This window comes from Malania oleifera, chromosome 4, assembly GCF_029873635.1.
Source record: "Malania oleifera isolate guangnan ecotype guangnan chromosome 4, ASM2987363v1, whole genome shotgun sequence".
Classification (NCBI taxonomy): domain Eukaryota; kingdom Viridiplantae; phylum Streptophyta; class Magnoliopsida; order Santalales; family Ximeniaceae; genus Malania; species Malania oleifera.
Genome location: NC_080420.1, coordinates 17,876,679 through 17,897,886, shown reverse-complemented (window position 1 = coordinate 17,897,886; position 21,208 = coordinate 17,876,679). Strand labels below are relative to the sequence as shown.

The following is a 21,208-nucleotide window of genomic DNA, read 5'->3' as shown; positions in this document are numbered from 1 at the left end:
TTCTTACAAGCCCTGCATATACCATGACATGCTTGCAAAACTCCTTGAACACCAGCGTAATCAACTCCAATCTCTGACCTAAGGAACTCTTTCCCGATCTGGTACTCCACCTCGGCCACAAGTTGGCAAACATCTCCAACTTGTACCGCATGAGGTACCCCCATACCTTTCGTGATAAACTCATTAAGTACCCATGTCCAACCCGTGATGCTACCCTCACCGATCCCCAAACATCCAAAACAATGTAGTTAAGAATACACTCCGTTTTGTGTGTGGTTGATTTACACAAAAAGGAATTATCTGACAAAGATCTTTCAGCTGCAGCTCCACCTACAACTGTGTTACCTAGCAGTCCATAAAGATTCTCTGCCAACCTCTGTCCCTTCATCACCATCAAGACGCCTTTACACACCTTCATTGTCCCACCTTCAGACATGTAACTATACCCGTTACAATCCAAAGTGCCCAATGATATCACATTCTTACGTAGATCAAGTATATGCCTTACACCACATAACGTCCTTACCACACCATCATAAATCTTGATTTTGATATCCCCAATTCCAACAACTTTGCAAACAACATCATTTCCCATCAGAACGGAACTAGAACTCACCAATTTGTAAGTGGTAAACCAGGCTTTATTGGGCTTCATGTGAAAAGAACATCCCAAGTCTAGGATCCAAGAATTCGCGAGGCTTTTTGAACCTAATGAAACAGAAAGCATCTCACAATCACTACTCCTTGAGTCTCCTTCCACTACATTAGCAGATTTGACGAACCCTCTTGAGCTTTTGCTTTTCCCTTCTCCCACTCCGGATACTCTAGTTTTATGTGCCCTATTTTCCCGCACTTAAAATAGCGAACGTCCTTCCTCCTCCTAGACTGCAACTGACTTTTATTACCACTCAATCTACTCTAGGAATTGCCTCTCCCACTATCCTAATTACCCTTCGCCACGAGTCCTTCACCTTGTGAACCCTCATCGCTAGCCTTCTTTCTCTGATGGAACCCCAACAACGCACTCGTGATATCCTCCAACTCCAATGTTTCTTTCCCCCAAGTCAAAGTTGTAACCAGATTCTCGTATGTAGGCAACGTAAGTTGGGAATTCAGCAGCATCAACGCTTTGTCTTCTTCCTCGAACTTCACATTAACTAGCATCAGATCACTAATGATCTGATTGAATGTGTTGATGTGCTGACTCAAGTCCGAACCCTCTGTCATCTTACACCAATATAGTTTTTGCTTAAAATACAACTTGTTCGTTAATGACTTGGACATGTATCGGCACTCCAATTTCAGCCAAACTGTTGCCGGCGATTCCTCATCCATGATGTGATACAACACGTCATCGACCAGACATAACCTTATAGTGGACACAGCTTTCGCTTTCAGCTCCTTCCAACTTGCGTCATCCATGCTTTCCGACTTCTTCCCCTATAGAGCCTTCACCATACCTTGCTGCACTAGCAAGTCCTTCACCCTCCTCTGCCACAATCCGAAATTCTTTGTTCCATTGAACTTATTAACATCGAACCTTGCAGAAGAAATCCCAGCCATTGCGAACCAATAGCTTTGATACCAATTGTTGGAAAATCAATTGGCGCTCTAACACAAATTGTTGTTCGCAAGTGCGCGCAATGAAAGACCTCACACAAACCCACAAATCAATCAACAAACAAGCAGTGCAATCACTCAATGATGAACTATACGAAAATAACAATCAACCACAAAGCATAAAAGGAAAGCAATAAGAACACACACGACACAAGATTTACGAGGCTCGGAAATTTGCCTACATCCACTACAGCAACGGCTGTTTTTCACTATCACAATGAAGCTTACATGAAGCTCATCAAAATATGATCATATACTAACCCTATGTGTACAAAATACTTCTACTTTATTTAAAACACTTCTACAGCGATCTCCTCAAAACCTCCCAATCTGCTGATCTCCAATTCGAAATTTCGTGACGTGTGCAAGCATAACCGTAGATGGTTTTAACCCAAGAGCAATTCCCTTGCAGAGTATCCTGAAACCGTCGACGGTTTGCCTCCTGCAACCTTCTCTCTATGTTCCCTCGCTTCACGATGCTTTCCTCGGTTCATGCGTTCCACTCAAAATATGAGCCACATCCACAATAAAACTCTTCCGAAATGGATGAAACTGAAGCAAATCATCTCTAAAAATCCTAGCATTTCATTCCAACCAAGTGCAATAGAAAATAACAAATAAAGCACAAAATTGTATGTTTGGACATTGGAAGGCCCAAATCAAAGATGAAGAGACTAGGATGCACCTAAATCAAAGATAATTGCAAACAAATTTGTAACAGTCAAGCACTCAAGCTCACGCTTCACATAAATATATAATTCAAATGAGATGAATTCTCATCATACCTAAGCCAACCATTTGCCATCAACTTCATGATGGCATCACCATTCTACTCCACCTACTGCTGCTGATGCAGAACCAATGCCCAACAACTAAAATTTCAATTCTTGTCACGACCAAGTAATACATGAGGGCCTTTTTAATAGGCTTACAATGCGGAAGATAAGGGAACTAAAGCAGGAAACCAAACTAGGCCCCAAAAAACTCATTTCCTAATTAATAATTAACGTAGAATCTTAAATATAAAATCTTAGAAGATAAGGAAATTAAATTAAGAAACCAAATAAATTAAACTAACAGTTTCTTAAATAATAATATCCTAGAATCTTGCTTCCTAAATAATAATATCCTAAAATCTTAGAGACATGACCCTAATTAAAATTCTCCAATAAAAAGAAACGAAAATTCAATTAAAACTAAAATACACCCCATGTTGACTGCATCACTCTCCCTCAATTAGAAAGAATTCGACCTCAAATTTCAAAGATCGCAAGGAAAAAAAATTCAAATTGTGAATGCTCGAGGAAGGGCAATTGGCATCAAAAATGAAATAAGATTGTTTGAGTGAACAGGCTGTGGAGGTACAACTAACAAATTTATGTGGAATGATGAAATGAACTGGTTGGGAATCTGGCTCCAATTTTGAGGTGTAGATGAAATCAACTGGTTAGGAAGCAGGCTCCAATTTTGAGGTATCCACTATTTCCCGCAGCGATTCATCAATCTCAAAAGGAGCATCCTCAACTACTTCTTCTTTTTTAAGCTACCTAACGGGAAGAACAAAAGTCGTCTCTTCTACTTTGCAACTATCAGGATCACAGAATGAGACTAGGGTGTGAAGCATTGAATCAATCCTAACATTAATCTTGTCCAATGCAGGATAAAGTTAGCCTCTACTTATTTATTTATTTATTTATTTTCTGGTTCAAACCAATTTGAATGAACCATCTTGGTCTACTTTAGTCCGCTCTGGCTGAACCGGGATTGTTCTATCTGGTTGGACCCGTTCTTGCTGAATCAATTGTACTGATTTGAGCAAAAAACTTAGGGCTCGGCTTGGCTGCTTTGTCTTTGCTCTTTACAGGCATTGTGGCTTCAGCTCTGGCAACCGACAATGATGGTGGAAGCTCAGTGAAGGAGATGTGGCCAATGATGGAGGTTGAGGCGTCAGTGTTGGACGAACACAAGTACCTTCATTGTAGCATCAGCGGTGACGGCATGTCTCATCTGTGGGAAGAACTCAATGATAACGACAAAGTCGAGCACTCAGGGATTCAGGAGGGACCTTCGTTCGGCAATGGTGGTGGCAATTACATGGAGCACTCTGTTATTCAAGCACAATAGTTGTAGTTAATCGACGAGGAAGGAGATGAAGCCCTTTCATGACTTCAAAGAGATTCAACAGAGGCACGATTATATATATACATATATAAACACATATATATATACAAATCTTCATTCGGCAATGGTGATGGCGATGACATGGAGCACTATGTGATTTAGGCATGACAGTTGTAGTTAATCAACGGGAAGAAGATGAAGTCCTTTCATGACTTCAAAGGGATTCAACTAAGGCCACAATAATATATATGCTGGGACCACTGTGAAAGATGGATCAACTGAGATATGAAAGGCAAGATGGTGGTCGATATTGAATAGTGGTGATGATGGTGGCGGCAAAGATGGCAGTTGATGCAAGCAATGTTTTTAAAACGGGACTGGGCAATGAACCACAAGCTCTACAGTTCGCAATTCTTCCAGTTGGACCGGTTAAACCGCTAGTCAAACCGATTATATTTCATTTTATAAGTTTCGTATACTATATTAGTTATACAACTTTCATTAGCCCAAGCTGCTGTCAGCAGCTCAATGGTCTAGGCCTCACATAGTTCAAGCCTCTCCCCCTACTCCCACTTTTTTTTGTTGCCCTTTTTTTTTGCCTCTTCTTGGAGGGCATTTTGGTAAATTTGGTTTTTTTTAATTTGTTTCCCAACCATTCCAGTACCTTTGACGATCCTCCAGATCTCCTGTAATGCGCCATTGCTGCCTTCTTCACTTTCTTGTGCAAACAAGAAAATTTGCTAGCATTTCTTCTGAAAACAAGAATAATTTTGATCTTCCACTTCTTTTTATGGGCTTTTCACAATGGTATGAATAAAGTTGGAAGTGTGAAGAGCAATTCCCTCCAAGAGGAAGTTCCAGCATGGATCTGGTATGTATTATTCATAGTTTAATCTCCATTCTCTACTTTTCTTACTCCATCTCATGCGTCTTTGGCAATTGCAGGTCCCTCACGGCCACTTGCCAGGTCATGGTCAATCGCTGGAGATGAGATTTGGGTTTGTAAAATGCATCAAACCCAGCCCATTCCAGTTTGTCTGGGTCTTCTGGTTCACCGGTTTTATCCAGGTTAGAAGATGGCCAATATAGTTGTTCAAACCAAACCAGAAAGGGATCCTGGTCCCAATCCAACCAGCTGCTCTGGTCCAGTTTTCAAAACACAGGAAGCAAGGTGATTAAAGTTGAAATCCCTAACCTTACAAGTTTGAGTTAAAACTCGTAGACAACCCTGTCAAACACTAAGAACCAAGGGGATTTAAGTTAAAATCACAAACCTTGTCGAATAACACTGACAGAGTCTGCTCTGATATCACTTGATGTAGGTACCGGGGTCCAGCAGCTTAAATTCTCAACTCCCAGGTACTGTTTATAGGCTTACAATGTTTGAAGATAAGAAAACTAAATTAAGAAACCTAGTTAACCCTACTGGCTTCCTGAATGATAACAACCTAGAATCTTGAAGATACAATCTTGGAAGGTAAGGAAACTAAATTAAGAAACCAAAAACAAATTAAATACTAATTTCTTAAATAATAATAAACAAAAATCTTGCTTCCTGAATGATTTTTTTTTATAGCAAAAGAAATTCATTAATAGGAAGAGAATTTACAAGTGGGAGAGAAGACATCTCCCAAAAAGTTTGGAACAAACCAGAGAAAAACTAAAACATCAAAAAACAAAAATCAATCCAACCAATTCCTCCAATCCCTATTTAAATCCTAAAAGCTACCTTCTCTAAAAATTCCAAACCTGATACACCATAAGGAAGTCAAGAACTAAATCTTTTACCACACCAAATATGAATTCAACTCCTTCCGAGAAAAAATCCGCCGCATTACATTCCAACCAAAGACCCCATAAAACTGCATACTACACTTCCATAGAGCTGCCCTTTACTTCCTTCTTCCAAAGCCCGCAAAAGAAGTGATTAACAAATCTTCCACTAAAAAAGGGCACACCCAACTCCCTTCCATAACACCGAACAATTTATTCCAAACCCTCCATGCAAATTCACAATGCAAAAAGAGGTGAGAGGCTGTTTCGGAATTCCTATAACAGAGCACGCAAACATCTGGAGAGAGAACCCTCAAAGATCTCCTAATTTGCAGCAAGTTATTGGTATAAATTTTGTTAAGCACAACCAAGCAAGTAAACGCTTTAATTTTTGGGGGAACTTTAACCTTCCAAATAACTGAATAAAGAGGAAAGGAGTAATTTGAATGGGTCAAAATTCAAAGAATAATTTCAAGAAAACACCCCAAATGATCTAGACACCAAGAACGAACATCCCTACCCGAGGATAATTTTGCAATTGTTGAATACGGACGACAAAGAAGACAACTCCACCATCTCCCTATCATTCAGAGGACTCTTAAAATGAAGATTACAAGCGACGAAAAAGCCCCTCCCATTATCCACAAATAAAGAAATAACTCTGTTTGGCTCAGAGCACAATCTAAAAGACACGGAAAAGAAATGGGAAAAGAATCATTCTCGAGCCATGGGTCCTGCCAAAAACGAATCTAGAATCCCTTCCCCACTACAATTTTAGTGTGAGGGGTAAAAATGGAGTAAATCTAGGAAATATACCTCCAAAGACTCCCCAAAGAACATCTCGAGATAGCATTGATATCCCACCCATTCTCATCCAACGAAAAAATTACTGCGAATAACTCTATGCCATAGGGAATTATCTTCCATGGCTTGCTTCCTAAATCATAATATCCTAATACCTCAAAGACAAGACCCTAATAAAAATACCCCAAATAAAGAAACGAAAATACAATTAAAATTGAAAATCTACTCCATGCAAATTGCACCATCCACCCTTTTTGTTAAACTAGTATGATCCCTGTTTTGATGCTAACAAAGCACAAGAATCTTATGTGTGTTTTCAAGTGCTTGAACAGGTTTGTATCTTGGTACACACATAAGACAAAGGGAAATGGAAGCCAGAAGGAACTCTAAGAACACATACATCTGGCGTAGTCCATGAAGTGAAGAGCACTGAAGAAGACATATATATATTTTGTTTGTAAATGCATTTTAGTTTTTGATTTGGTCTATAATAAATGCATGGCATGCATGATGTGGATGTAAGCTCAAAATAACCATAGACTAACCATAGGGGACCAACAAATTTTCGGGAAAATCATTTAGGGTCAAAAATTCTCGATCAACCAAACTTTCCAATTCAAATCACTTCAATCGACCGACCCAAGAAGTTGACCAAAGTCAAAGCCTCAGTCAACCGACCCAATTTGAACTCATCTTCCCTGGTCAACCGATGCATGTATGCTTGCTTTCCAATGCCCACCACCGACCGATCCTTCAGTTCAAAATCACCTCGGTCGACCAACCAGGAAGAACCGGAGCACCAACCTTAAGCCCCAATCAACCGAACCTACGAAGGTTCGGAAATCGCCCTAACTAGGCCAACCGGCCCTTGTCCTCGGTCGACCGAACCTCTCAGGTCAGGCCATTTTTAATGTGCTAATTAGGATAAAATTTTAATTAAACATTTTCTAAAATGCCTAATATGTCCCTAACGGTCAATATCTTCCAAAGTCTATATATACCCCCTCATTACTCTATTTTTAACAATGAGATTAGAGAGAAAATCCTCCCAAAATATTTTTGATTCTTATTCATTTTTACACTCTCCTACACTTGAAAATTTTCTTTTGGAGAGCATATATTTTTGGGCATTCACTTTTGAAAAGCTTTTACTCTCACTTGTTTTTGTTTGAAAATCTTTCTTGAGAGTTAGCTTGAAAATTTCCCTCAAATATTTTTATTGATAAATATTTTTGAGGGAAAACTTATTATAGCTTGAGAATCTTAGCATATTCATTGCAAGACTCCAAAAGCTTATTGTGTTTTATTGCAAAAATTGTTTTCAGCAAAAACCCTAGCTTCCCTTGAGTTATAATATTTGAATATCATTTTTGAGAAAAAAAAATTTGTAGGCTCTCTTTGAAAGACTTGAGCACATATTTGTCATTCATCATTGTGCTTATATAGTCTACTTGCATTTGTGCTTTCATTGAAAAATCTTTATCTTGGAAAAACCACTTGAAAGCAAAGACCCTCAGTTCTCCTATAATTGTTATTGATAAATATTGTTAGGAGAAAACTTTTATTAGGGTTTGAATCTTTGAAATGCATGATCATATACATCATTTTCAAAGATTACAAGATCATTTTTAGAGATACCATACATATTCACTTGAGCTTTATGTCATATCATACGTGAGTGAATTTGTGCTTATTGTTGTACATATCTGCTTAGTTGAGAAGCATTTGTATTGTACACAAAATTTGTACTGTTTGTTGTATTCCCGACGTGTTGGTCGGAAGAGGATTGTACTGGCCTATAACGTGCACCAAAGCTTGCCCAGAAGCAGCCCCATGCAAAGCACCCAGCATGAGGCATGCACCTATGCGCCCATACTTCAAGCACAAGAAATGCACACCTGATGGACATTTTCCTCTTTCCAACAACCTTAGCTGCTTATGTCCTATTTCCAGCACAACGAGCAGCTTATTTACATATAAAAAGATTCAACTTTAGATTTTACATGAAAACGGAAATAACCTCCCTTTGAATTCAATAAAATGGGTTAAAATTTCCAGAAGAATAAAAAGATAACGTTCCAACAAATTTGAAAATTTCAAGATTTTTTTGCCTCCCCATTTCAAGTTGGATGACATACCATTCAAAATAAGGCAAAAAATTAAGTTAGCCTAAAAATGCTTAGAAATAAAAATATCAGCAAAAATCATTACAAGAAAAGCTTTATAAGATCTCAGTCAAAATTTGGCCAAATACACATGATTGTCAGATTTACGCAAAATCCAGACTTGGGGAACATGATAAGCTTGTAACTTATTTGATTTAAAATTTTTACCATTGAAGTCGAATAAAGAAAAGAATTTGAATTTAAAGCCATAAAAATACATAATTAAACTCTAAATCAATAAGGTAATTCTATTTATTGATGGCATAGTTCCAATATGTTCACAAAATAAATATTTATTCTTTGGGCATTATATACTCTTTCTTAATGAGAGCGTACCACATCTTACTCGGGCAGTTAGGTGCATGTGTTCCCAGATGATCTTTGCACCCTAGCGGCTAGCATGCCCTGCACCTTTAACTACTATGCATACAATGCCTTAATTCTATTTATCTAAAAGTTCAAACCTATAATTCAAACCTATCATTTACTCAAATCTCTACTCTCTAGTTTTGTCAATTCACTGAATTCACACTATCACACTTCCTTCCCTACATGCCCAATGAATTCAACCAACTATAGTTAATGAAAAAGGGATAGGCGTCAAATGTAAGCATCTTATCACTAGTAATTCATTTGAATAATCACAATTTTTTCTTGGGAACACACAAAATGTGCTCTCTTTTCATTTTTTCTAAAATCCTAGAAAGTCCCTCTCCATAAATCCCACCATACACTTTTAGGAAGTCAAGGCAATTCTGTCTCCTGAAAGTATTCCATGGTTAGCCAAGAACCACGCATGAAGTAAACCACATAACACATGCTCCCTTTTCAATTATTCTAAAATCCTAGAACATTCCCCTCTAGAAACCCCACCATACACTTTCTAGAAGTGAAGGATACTCTCTTGCTTTTGTAAATCTTTTGTGATTAGTCAAGAACATGGCATTAGTGGTGGCAATTACTACCCATACCCATTAACCTTCCCATAACCATCATAAATAAAAGGGGTTAGGGTACACCCGTTTAAGTATATGGGTCATAAATGGATGACCCATTATCAAATGGGTTAGATGGGTGTACCTGCTAAGCCCATCAACCCATTTAAATTTCCAACGTTATCAATTACAATAGTAATTAATATATTTAATTTATTACATTTAAAAATATACTACAAGTATGTAACTAATATTGTAATTTGAATCTCTATGTGCGTAACGTAATTATATTATTGTTCGATTTGAATATTTATATAATTACGCACATAATTTGACTTGGTTTTCAAACTAATTAATACGTATGCATGTTCATAATTGCATAATTGGTTCGATTTAGACATGTCCGTAATTATGTCCTTATGTGATTATAGTGAAAATACTTATCATTTGTAATTAAATTATATAATCGTGTAATTAAGATTATAATTAGCCAAAATCTTGCATGGATAATTTTATAATTATGAACAATTCAGTTACAATATGTACGTAATCGTGCAATTATGTATATGCAACTAATTTGATTTACTTTGGTTTTCCAAACCAATTGATATGCGTGCATGTTCATACTTTACATAATTGGTTCAAATTAGATATGTCTATAATTTTATCAATATATAATTATAATAATTATCGACTACACCTATAAGTTGAAATTAAACTACATAATTATGTAATTAATACCGTTATTCGAAATATCTACGTACATAAATTTGTAATTATGAACAATTATAAATGTAGGCATTTGGTTTGACTCATATGCATACATAAGGTTCGGTTTAAATATGTCCGTAATTATGTAGTTATGTAATTAAACAACACAATTATGTCGTTAATACTATAATTTGGAAATATATGGACATAATTTTATAATCATGGACAATTCCGTTCGAATATGTATGCAATGACGCAATTATGTATGTACGTAATTGATTTGGCTTGGTCTTCCATATCAATGAAGATGCATGCATGTATGTAATTGGTTCAATTTAGATATGTCAATAATTATATAGATATGTAATTATAGTATTAGTTACACATATCATTTGAAATTAAAATTCATAATTGCATAATTAATTCTATAATTCGAATATCCATGTACACAATTTTGTAATATATTGATAGTTCGGTTCGAATATGCAAGTAATTACGTAATTATATGTACATAATTGGTTTGCTTTGCTTATGTGTATATAGTTATACAATTATGTGTACACAATTGGTTGGATTCGTTTATGCAAACCAATTAATATGCATGCATGCATGTACTTAATTTACGTAACAACGTATATATTTTTCAACCAAGTTATAAATCAAATAAGCTACAAAGATGGCGGGAAGACATGGCAATGATAATGTTTGAAGATAGTTATAAGTTTCACCCGGTATTCAACAATTGGTGTGCATGCTTTAAAATTAAACGATTCAATGGGTTAACTCATGTCTAGATGAGTATGGGGCACAAATGGATCAAATATTTTATATAAATGGGTCAAAATGGGTAAATGGGTCATAAATGACCACACCCATCTTGACCCATACCCACCCATTTAACATGTCTACATGGCATGAAGCAAACTTATTTCTTATGCTCGTCCTATGCATTACCTCAAGTTTTTTCCCACCAAGATAGAATCTAGGTTATAAATTTAGACTTCAACTAAAATTTCAAGGCCTCAAAAGCATGGAAATTTCAATGTCAATGTCAGTTTGATTTCAATTTTAAAAAATGATAGAATTTAATAGCAAAGCATGAAATTATTTTATGAAACTTTAGAAACAATCAATAAAGTCAATAGACATAATAATGCAAGATTTGGAACTAAAATAGTATAAATAAAATATATCAAGAATTGATAAGGCACAGTAAGTCTAATATAATAATCATACTAATAATTATCAATTAATATATGCAAAATCAATGTTTTAAAAGGCAAAGGCGTAAGGCGAGGCGTTTTAACCCTCAAAAGGCGAGGCGTAAGCCTTAAGGCATTGGGGCGGAAGCCTTTTTGAGAATTTGTTTTTTAAGATAAAAATTTGTTAAATAAATTATATATATTTAAAATAAAGTAAAAATTAAGAAACTCGCAAATATAATGTAAAAAAGAAAAACTAGATTTACTTCGCAAAATACTTGTTGGTCATTCAAATATTGCTAACTTGAATACATGACATAAATCATGACGAAGAGATAGCCATACCATCACAAAGTTCAAACTATTTTCATGACGTAAGATACAAGTCCAGTTATTTTGGAAAGGTTGAGGTTCAAGAGTTTTAGAAATAAACTCATATTATGACATTCCTTTCGTACAAACATGTAGTTAAAATTTTCTAACCAATTCTATCTTGAGAATCACACAGCCAAAATGCGTAAGCCTCAACTAAAACAGCGTAAAAGGCGTGCTTTTTTGTAAAAATGCATAAGCCTCAGCATGTAATGTCTTAGCCTTTTTGGAATTTGGTAGATTGAGCCTCAAGGCGTTTTAAGGCCTCGACTGAGCCTTTTAAAACAGTGCAAAATACATAAATCAGTTAGATATTATTTATTATATAAATACAAATAATTTAGACATAAGTCAAATAACATATTGTATCTAATATCTCAGTTTAATTTTTCATATAATTTCAATAGTTTGAAAGCAATTGATATCCTTCTTGTAGTAATATTTAGTTTCAATAATTATTAAAAGAAAAGGATAAAGTAAGAGAGAAATCTCAATTTCAGTTTTGAATCCCAAATATGAATTTCAAGGGAATTTATAGTTAAAATTTCACCAAAATTTTGAGTTTCAATAGTTTCTAATGGTTCATGGAAATTTCAATGGAAATTTTGTAAAACAGAACTTGAGGACCATTTTGATTTTGAGGATAGTGGAAAGCAGAAATTTCAACGGAAATTTCAACAACTTCATGGAAATTTAAAACCATGGATAGAATGCAATGAGTCATCCTTCATCCTTTACACCAAAACAATTTCAAAGCCTCGGATAAAGATTTACACCATATAAATAATTCTGCTTCATGCATTACTTTTTTCCTAAATTACCTATTCTTTTTCTAAATCAATCTCTCTCAAAGATGGCTATAGATTTGGTATCACCATTCAGTGAGAACTGGAATCTCCCAATTATTCTTATGTAGAAACATCACAATTCTATTAGTATAACAAGGCATAAAGCACTGTACATTATGATTTGAGGCTACAGTATGCCCCATATAATGAACCTGTCCCCAGTTATCCAGATACTCACCTAATTGTCCAACTGTTCAGAGTCCATCCTTATGCACAAGTGAAACAAGTTAGATCAGGAAGGAATGTTCACAAGGGAACGAGTTATAGAGAGAAGCTCTCATCCCTCTCTAGGAGGGACGCTCGTCCATGGCTGAACCTCTCTCTTGATTTCTGGATTCCGATTGGCCATGGGGAGATTTTCTGTCCGCATGGCCATGAAGAGTGCCACACAAAAATTTCGATTGAAGAAGGAAGTTGAACCTGCCCATGATTTAATATCTTTTTGGGTCAAGAATCATCCGCAGCAGTTTTGCGCGGAGGCCGAGAGGCTCTCAGTTGAGGCCAATCGTAAATCGGTTCGAGCAGTTTGAGTGGGAAATTTCCTTTCCAGTAGGAAATTGATCCCTGATGGTGTGAAGGAAGACCATCAAGGCGATGATGATTTCCCTACCCCGAAGGATTTTTTTCAAGTCAATGTGGAAGCCAACCACAAGACTAAAATTGATTCCCATGCTTCAAAGGTCCTGAAGACAACGGCTTGCAGTAGCAGTAGCAGTAGCAGATCTTTTCGAACTGTGGAGTCGGAAGTCTGGCGGGTTTTCCGGTTTCGAAAGTTTAATATCAGTTTCGATTTAGATTTGCAGAAGCAAAGACACAGATTCAGAGTTCGAAGGTGATTGGAGGTTACTTTGCTTCGTTTAATTTCACTGGATTTGTTGTGTCCAGATTTGGCGGTTGAATTCGTTCTTACAGTTCAGTATTCCGATTCTTGTTTTGTTCTTTTCTCAGTTCAAGAGTTGCCTTCCAAGTTCATTCTGTTGGTTTTATTGTCTTTCCGATTGGAATCATCATTTTCTAATTTTTTTGCATTGAGTTGTGTTAGTTTTTCACTCTGTTCGACAGCTCTTTTTTCGTTCTTGTTCGGCGGTTACTGTTCATAACTCTCAGTTACCGATTGGAGTTGGTGTTCATTGATTCTTCTGTTCATGCAGTTTGTGGTCTGCGTGTCACTCCTTTCAGTGTTCCGTGTGACTTTTGAATTTCAAAATCCTTCCCTGCTCATCAATTCCACTTTGGTGCATTGTTTGATGGGAGTGGGTTTTCTGACCATCCTTTGTTTTTTGCTTTCGGTTGTCAGCATGGCATTAATTCCAGTCTGTCATTGGGGTTGGTGATTCTGTTGGAAGCTGGTGTTGTTTTGCAAAATATTTTTCTACAGTTGTTTATTGTTTCTTTGTTTCAAAAGTTTCCCTCTAATCAGTTTGATTTTAAATTTGAATTGCCTATGTGTCGCACAGTAGGACTGGGATTGATGTTTCGTGGAAGAAGTGTTTTCAGTTGTCTCCATCACCGTTCAGCGAGTTGATACTGTTCTCTACAGTATGCGGTACAAACTCAAATGCAGTGTCATTTTCCTGAGCAGTGTTTTGGAGCATTGGTCAACAGCTCTTCCATTCAGTTTTCGGACTTGGGGTTGCGAGTGTGTTTGTTAGCAATTTCCATGTTCGATTTTTCAGGATGTTTTTCCAAGTTGGATTCTTTTTCCTCCGGAAGCAGATTGGAATTGGTGATGGGATTTTGTTGGAATTTCTGAATGTCGCCCTCACGGGCTTGGCACAGTGGAATGCACCAGGCATGCATGGGTTCACTTCCTGGTTGATGCTATCCTCCTAATTTTTGGGAGAAGGGTCTCTCCTAATTTTTGGGTGAAGGGTCTTGGTGAAGTGTCCTAGGATTCGAGTATGAGCTTCGGGGTTCGCTTCCTGGTTGATGCTCCCAATTGTATCCTCACAGTCTCTGGGTGTAAGGTCCTGGGTGAAGTGTCCTAGGCTTCGAAGTGTGAGCTTGGGGTTCGTTTCCTAGTTGATGCTTCTAGTAAGTGTCATAGGTTTCGAGTGTGAGCTCTGGGGTTCATTTCCTTGTTGTGGCTGGTTTTTGCATTTTCAGTGCGTTCTAATTACAGTTGCTGGGTTTGCTGCATCGATGATTGGGAATGGTTGTTTGTTGATCTTGCTGCTGTTTTGGAGTTTTCACTGGGTATGCCCAGGTTTTTATGTAACTTTTGTTACTTTTGTTGTTTCGAATTGGAGCTTAGATCTCCTTTGTTTTTTGATGTAGGTGGCCTCTTTGGCTAGACTTTTGATTGTATTGCTTTACAATTGTGCTGGGAACTTGGTTCCCCACCTATCGGTGTACGTCCGGAGTTTTCTATACATATTCCATTTGATCAATATAATTTATCATTTACAGATCAAAAAAAAAAGAAGTTAGATCAGGGAAGGTATAGAGCTGTAATCTTAAGATAGGTGGGAGGTTGGAAACAACAAAACTTACCGAAGTTGTTCAAGACAAGCTTTTTCAACAATTCTGGATGCATCATGTCCTCTGCTGATATCAAAGGGTTCAGCCAAGACAATACATAAGGAGGACGAGATGAGAGAGGAAAAGTCGCAGCCAATATTGTCCCCAAAGGAACAGCAGGAACATTGAGAGCCTGTGCAGGATCAGCCTGTGTGACAAGTGCATTCTGTTAGTTCCCTGTCAAACATCATTCTGCTCACGACAACAAGCATGCAGTTATACGACTAAACATTGAAGACCAACTGTGCAATGGAATTTTTAATCCACTTACTAGGGGTAAGAGCAATTTGAGCGATGATTTTGAAGAAGTGTAGTCAAGCGACGATGCCAAAGTAACCACAGCTGCCAATCCGGAGTCTCTTCCTTCAAAAGCTTTTAAGATGAAAACACAAGGATAATAATTGAGAACAAAGCCAAAATAAAGAAGACAACAATCACAAACTAAAAAAAAATATTTTCCATAAATGTTCGATTTCAAGTTAGGGTCTGTCACTTCATGCAGAAATGCTGAATATTGAAGATTAGGGTCATATTGAGGCCTCTCCTTTCTGGTCCCATTTGCAAGACCAACCGAAAGCTACGGCCTTTTTCCATTTTTTTTTTCTTTTCTAAGAAAAATAAATTTATTAATGAATCAGAGAAAGAAGTACAAACCGTGGAGAACAAGACATCCTCTGAAGATCAGCTAAAAGCAATCAATAAAATGGAGCTCTTCAATCCCTTTGGAGACTAGACAAAGAAATCCTCCAAAAATTTTCAAAAAAGAGCCCAAAGAGAAGCAAGAAAAACAATTTATCCCTTGAGGTATTAAAAATCCTTGCATTTCCATAATGCTATTGGATATCCGAGAAGCTCACTCCTTTAAAGCATCCAAAGCCAACACACCAAAGCGACGCCAAGTAATAAATCTTCTCCCAAACCAGCAAAGAATTCAGCTTCTTCCTCAAAAAAATATGCACATTATGTCCAACAATAAACCCCACGACACTACAAAGTGCATTTCCATAATGCTGCCTGGAAAGCAAAATCCATAAACAGCAAATAACACACATCCCAGAAAAAGACTGAAAATGGGTTTAGAAGAACCATAAACAGAAGCAAACAACCATTGACCCCTATCTCTCACATCTACCAAGACCAAAGGGAGAATAACCCAAATATGGTACCAATTCTAGAAATGGAACGAGTATCCCAAACAATAAGAACGCCCCCAAACGTCCCTTGAGAAGGTAGGTACTGTCACTCCTTGCACCTCCCCTCCCAAATACTCTTCATTGGCCCCCTCTAAACTCACTAGTTTAGTTTCCTGAAGTAACACAATATCACTTGAACGTCTAACCAAAGTTTACCTTATCAGCCCCCTCTTCCTAATATCCCCTAAATCCCTAATATTCCAACTTATGATCACCATATTTTAACTCTTTTTCTCCCCTCCTCCCCCCCCCCCCCTTTTTTTTTTTTCCCAAAAAAGAAAAAAACCCAAGTAATTGATAGAAGAGGCTAGAATATTTAAGTTCTTTTCTCAACCTTCTTTTTTTAACTCTCATATGTTCTAGGACTAATCCCCCACCTTCATCTCTTGCCCCCTTGGTTGTAGTGCATTATCAGTAAAAATTTAGACGAGCTAAGAAGTGGGAAGAATACCTTGTTGAAAATTAGAGATTCTTATCCAATGGAAATTCTTTCACATCATCACCCACCCACATCAAAGATAGGATCACCCTAGATGTCAATGGGATTATTTTCAAGAACAGGAATGACGGTGAAATATCCCTTCACAATCAAGTCTCTTTCCTGGAAGTCAGCATTCTTCAAATGGTGAACACCAACCTGTGCTTCTTCAGACAGCTTCTTAGAACTACACTCCACAACCAATTATCCCCCTCCTTCAAAACCATGTTCTGCCAAAAGATATAATAACAATCCTTTTCATATTTGCATATACTGTCCATTTCAAAGTTGCATATACTGTCCATTTCATCTTTTGATTCAAAGTACAAACTTCTATGTCCGGTTTCTCCACAGGACTACAAATGAACCCCTTAAAGGGGAAAACAGGGAAGATAGAGCTTGTTGAATGGGAAAACTTGTCTCTGGCATACTATCATTGGGTTGCATCTCTCTTTCCTTGCAGTTATCTTCCCCTTGCAGAGACTGAATTCCCAGGTGCTGAAGATTCACATCTGTCTGGACCTTAAGTTCTAACCTCTTTCCCTTCAGAAATAAATACCAACCCCCTCTTGTTACTGATGAGCCTCACCTGCTTTTATTACTTCATTAGCGGGCTTGGGCAAATCCTACTTATTGGAGTTGGCTGAAACCCAGCAAATTCTGCCTCATTAGGCTTTACTTGCTCTTTCTTCCAACAGCCCACTTCTTATCAAGCCCACTATCCCAAGGCCCAGATTTAGTAAACCAAATTTGTTTATTATTCAAATTGGGATCATTCCAAATCACATGGAAGGAACTTTCCCTAGGATTACAACTCAAAGGAACTCCAAAACAAGACAAGCCAATCTATTAAAATACCATAGCCAGCCATGGTCATAAATTTTGATGAAATTGTCAAAGTTTTAGTTCAAAATTTTTGCTTTCCATCATCCTCAAAATTAAAATGGAAACTAATTTATTTTTTACAAAATTTCTGCTGAAATTTCCACAAATTATCAGAAATTTATCGAGATATTGAAATTTCAGCAAAATTTTAATCGTTAAGAGTAAAAGTTTCTGGAAATTCAAATTTGAGATTCAAAACCCAAATTCCAATTTCTCCCTTAATTTATCTATTTTCCTATGAAACTAAATATTATTGAAAAAGGATATGATCGAAGATTTTACTTTTGAAATATTTGAAAAATTAAAATAGTTTTTTTTTTACAATAAAAGAAGAATTTCATTAATAGAATAAGAATATACAGCTAGGAGAATAAGACATCTCCTTAACATAGTCTGGAAAATTCAGATAAAAAATGCAAAGAAACAAACTAAAGACTAAAAGACAAGAAAGGGAGACACGAACTAACAATCCAACACATAATGCCAATCGTGCTGAATATCAGAAAAGCTCGTCCCCTTAAAATTCTCATCCCACACATCATAGAGAAGCCAAATAGTGTATCTTTCCCAAACCAGCAACTGAAAAAACTTCTTCCCTAGAAAAATGCGCGCATTAAGCTCCATCCACAACCCCCAAAAGACTGCAAAAGAAGCACATTTCCAGAGTGCTGCCCTTTCCCTTTTCCTGCCAAAGCCAACAAAAGGCACTGGCAAAGAGTCCTCCACTGTCTTAGAAATCACCCAACATTCGCCTAAACTACCAAATAACTTAGTCCAAGCCCTCCAAGAAAAAGTCACAATGGATGAACAAATGAAATGAAGATTCTGAACAATTAAAACAGAGAACACAGATGTCTGGAGATATAACCTTCAAAGGTCTCCTAACCTGCAGCAAGTTATTGGTATTAATTCTATCAAGCGCAACCAACTAGATAAAAGCCTTAATTTTAAAGGGGACTTTGGCCTTCCAAATGGAACCATATAGAGGTAAAAGATAAATTAGACTTAAGAAATCACAAAAAGATTTGCAAGAGTAAACCCTCGATGGATCCAGAGACCAAGACCACCTGTCCTCCTCTAAAGAAAAACGACAGTTATTCAACAAGACTGGCAAAGAGGATAGCTCTATCATCTCCCTATCGTTTAACGGTCTACGAAAGTGAAAATCCCAAGAAGGTGAAGGACCACCTGGACCAATGACAAAAGAAGAAATGGACCCATCATGCCTTGAGGTCAGGCAAAAAAGGTGTGGTAAAAGGTGGACAAAACTACATTCCCCAACGAAGGATCTTTCCAAAAACAGATAATACTTCCTTTTCCCGCTAGGAATTTAATATGGGGAATGAAGAGGGGATAACTCTGCGAGATAGCACTCTTTGAAGGGCATCTAAATCTAAAATTAGTATCCCACCCGTTCTCATCTAAGTCATACTTAATTTTAATAACCAAATGCCATAGGGAAGAATTCTCTAGCAAAAACCACCAAAGCCTTTTAGCCAAAAGAGCTGTGTTTTTAGACACCAAATTTCCAATATGCAAATCACCATCCTATTTAGGCCTACCCACCACTCCCCAACTTACCAAATGATCCCTAAAACCCACTACCCCGACTACAAGAAATCCCTCATTATCTTCTCAATCTTATCAACAACCCCCGCCAGAATCTTGAAAATTGAAAGAAAACATACTGGGATACTAGAAAGACAAGCTTGGATACGCGTTACTCCACCACCAAAAAAAAACAAGCGCCTTTCCACCCATCCAGTATTTTAGAAACCCTTTCTACAATAGGATCCCAAAAGCTTGCAGATCTAGGGTTACCCCACAAAGGAACCCCAGGATAGGACAGCGGCCAATCCAAAACACTGCACCCGACCTCCGCAGATAACTCCCTAGCACCCTCAACAGACATTGATAGCCGTGATACCGCTCTTCCCCATATTAATCTTACGCCCAAAAGCCTTCTCGAAAACATGAAGGAGATCCAAGATATTCTTAAAGGAGGGTTTATGGTCCTCTAGAAAGAAGATAGTATCATCGGCAAACTAAAGGTCCAAGACACCCTGACCCCCTCTCTCCCCACAACATAACTTTCACTAACCTCTAACCACTGCCCTATCCGCCATCCTACTCAAAAGTATCAGCCACTAAACAAACAAAAACAGGAAAAGAGGATCACCTTGCCCTATTCCTCTCGTAGCCTTAAACCAAGGTTAGACTCGTCATTGACTAAAACCAAGTAGCTCACATAATGCAAACAGCCTCTAATCCAAAGCCGCCATTTCTCGCCAAACCCCTTCCTCACAAAAATTTTATCCAAGAACTTCCAGTTCACTCTATCATAAGCTTTCCAAAAATCCAACTTAAAGTTCTCCGAATATCCTCCACAACCTCATTAGCAACTAGAATGCAATCCACAATTTGCCTACCCACACAAACGCACTTTGAGCTTTAAAAATAGTCCTAAGCACCCTGTTCTGTCTATTAGCTAACACTTTAGTGATGATTTTATAAACTCTGGTAACTAAGCTAATAGGTCTAAAGCCCGAAATATTAATGGATTTATTCTTCTTCGACACTAGAGTTACGAAAGTGGGATTGATATTGTTGCCTAAAGTCTCATTCCCATAAAATTCATTAAAGACCTTACGCAAATCAGCCTTAACCACCTTGACATCTTCCAATAATCTTGGAAGAAAACCATATTAAAACCATCAGGTACTAGAGCTTTATACCTCCATCCCAAAAATCATGGCCCTCACTTCCTCCTTTTCAACAGGTCTCTCCAAACAAACCACCTCCTCACCAGATAAAGGGTTCCACTCTAATCCTTCAACCATAGGTCTACTATCATCCTCCTCAAAATACAAATTAGAATAAAACTCAGTGATTTTAGAAGCAATTTGACTTTGATCAAATATAATGACCCCCCAAAAAAAATCCACTTCCAACTCCCAAATCAAATTCTTCCTCATTTTCCCAATAGCTATCCTACGAAAAAATCTATAGTTACAATCACCATCTCTAGTCCATTTAAACTTCGTCTTCTGCCTCCAACTTCTCATTTTCTTGAAAATCACCTCCTCCAATTCATTCTTCAAAGATAATCTTCTCATCTCTTCATTCCACCAATATAATACTATCTTCTTCCTTCCATCTAACTCAGCCCTTAGTCAAGAATTCTTGAAATGAGGATTTGGAGAGGGGATGGGAAGGCTTTTGATTCATGACAAAAACTAAAGAGGCTAAAAGAGAAGTGTAAATATTGGAATAAGGAGGCTTTCGGAGACTTAAGGTTTAGAAAGGCTAGTATCTTAGAAGAGTTGGCCGAGTTAGATGGAACAACAACAACAAAACCAAGCCTTAAGTCCCATCTAACTCAGCCAACTCTCCTAATATACTAGCCTTTCTAAACCTTACGTCTCTGAAAGCCTCCTTATTCCAATCTTTACACTTCTCTTTATTCCAATCTTTACACTTCTCTTTTAGCCTCTTTAGTTTTTTTCATGAATCTAAAGCCTTCCCATCCCCTCTCCACATCCTCATTTCAAGAATTCTTGACTAAGGGCTGAAAGGAATCA

General features: G+C 37.4%; 1 protein-coding gene across 4 annotated transcripts in view; it reads right to left on the bottom strand.

Annotated features, from left to right (window-relative positions):
* The window catches only part of LOC131153293 (uncharacterized), a 48,092-nt gene that overhangs the window by 5,424 nt on the left and 21,460 nt on the right, over nt 1–21,208 (bottom strand). For all 4 annotated transcript variants that reach the window (XM_058105499.1, XM_058105500.1, XM_058105502.1 and 1 more), the window contains exons 5-6: nt 15,343–15,443; nt 15,045–15,219 (exon numbers count right to left, since the gene is read on the bottom strand). In XM_058105499.1, coding sequence (XP_057961482.1) covers nt 15,045–15,219; nt 15,343–15,443 — 276 coding nt within the window. The remainder of the gene's footprint in view (nt 1–15,044; nt 15,220–15,342; nt 15,444–21,208) is intronic.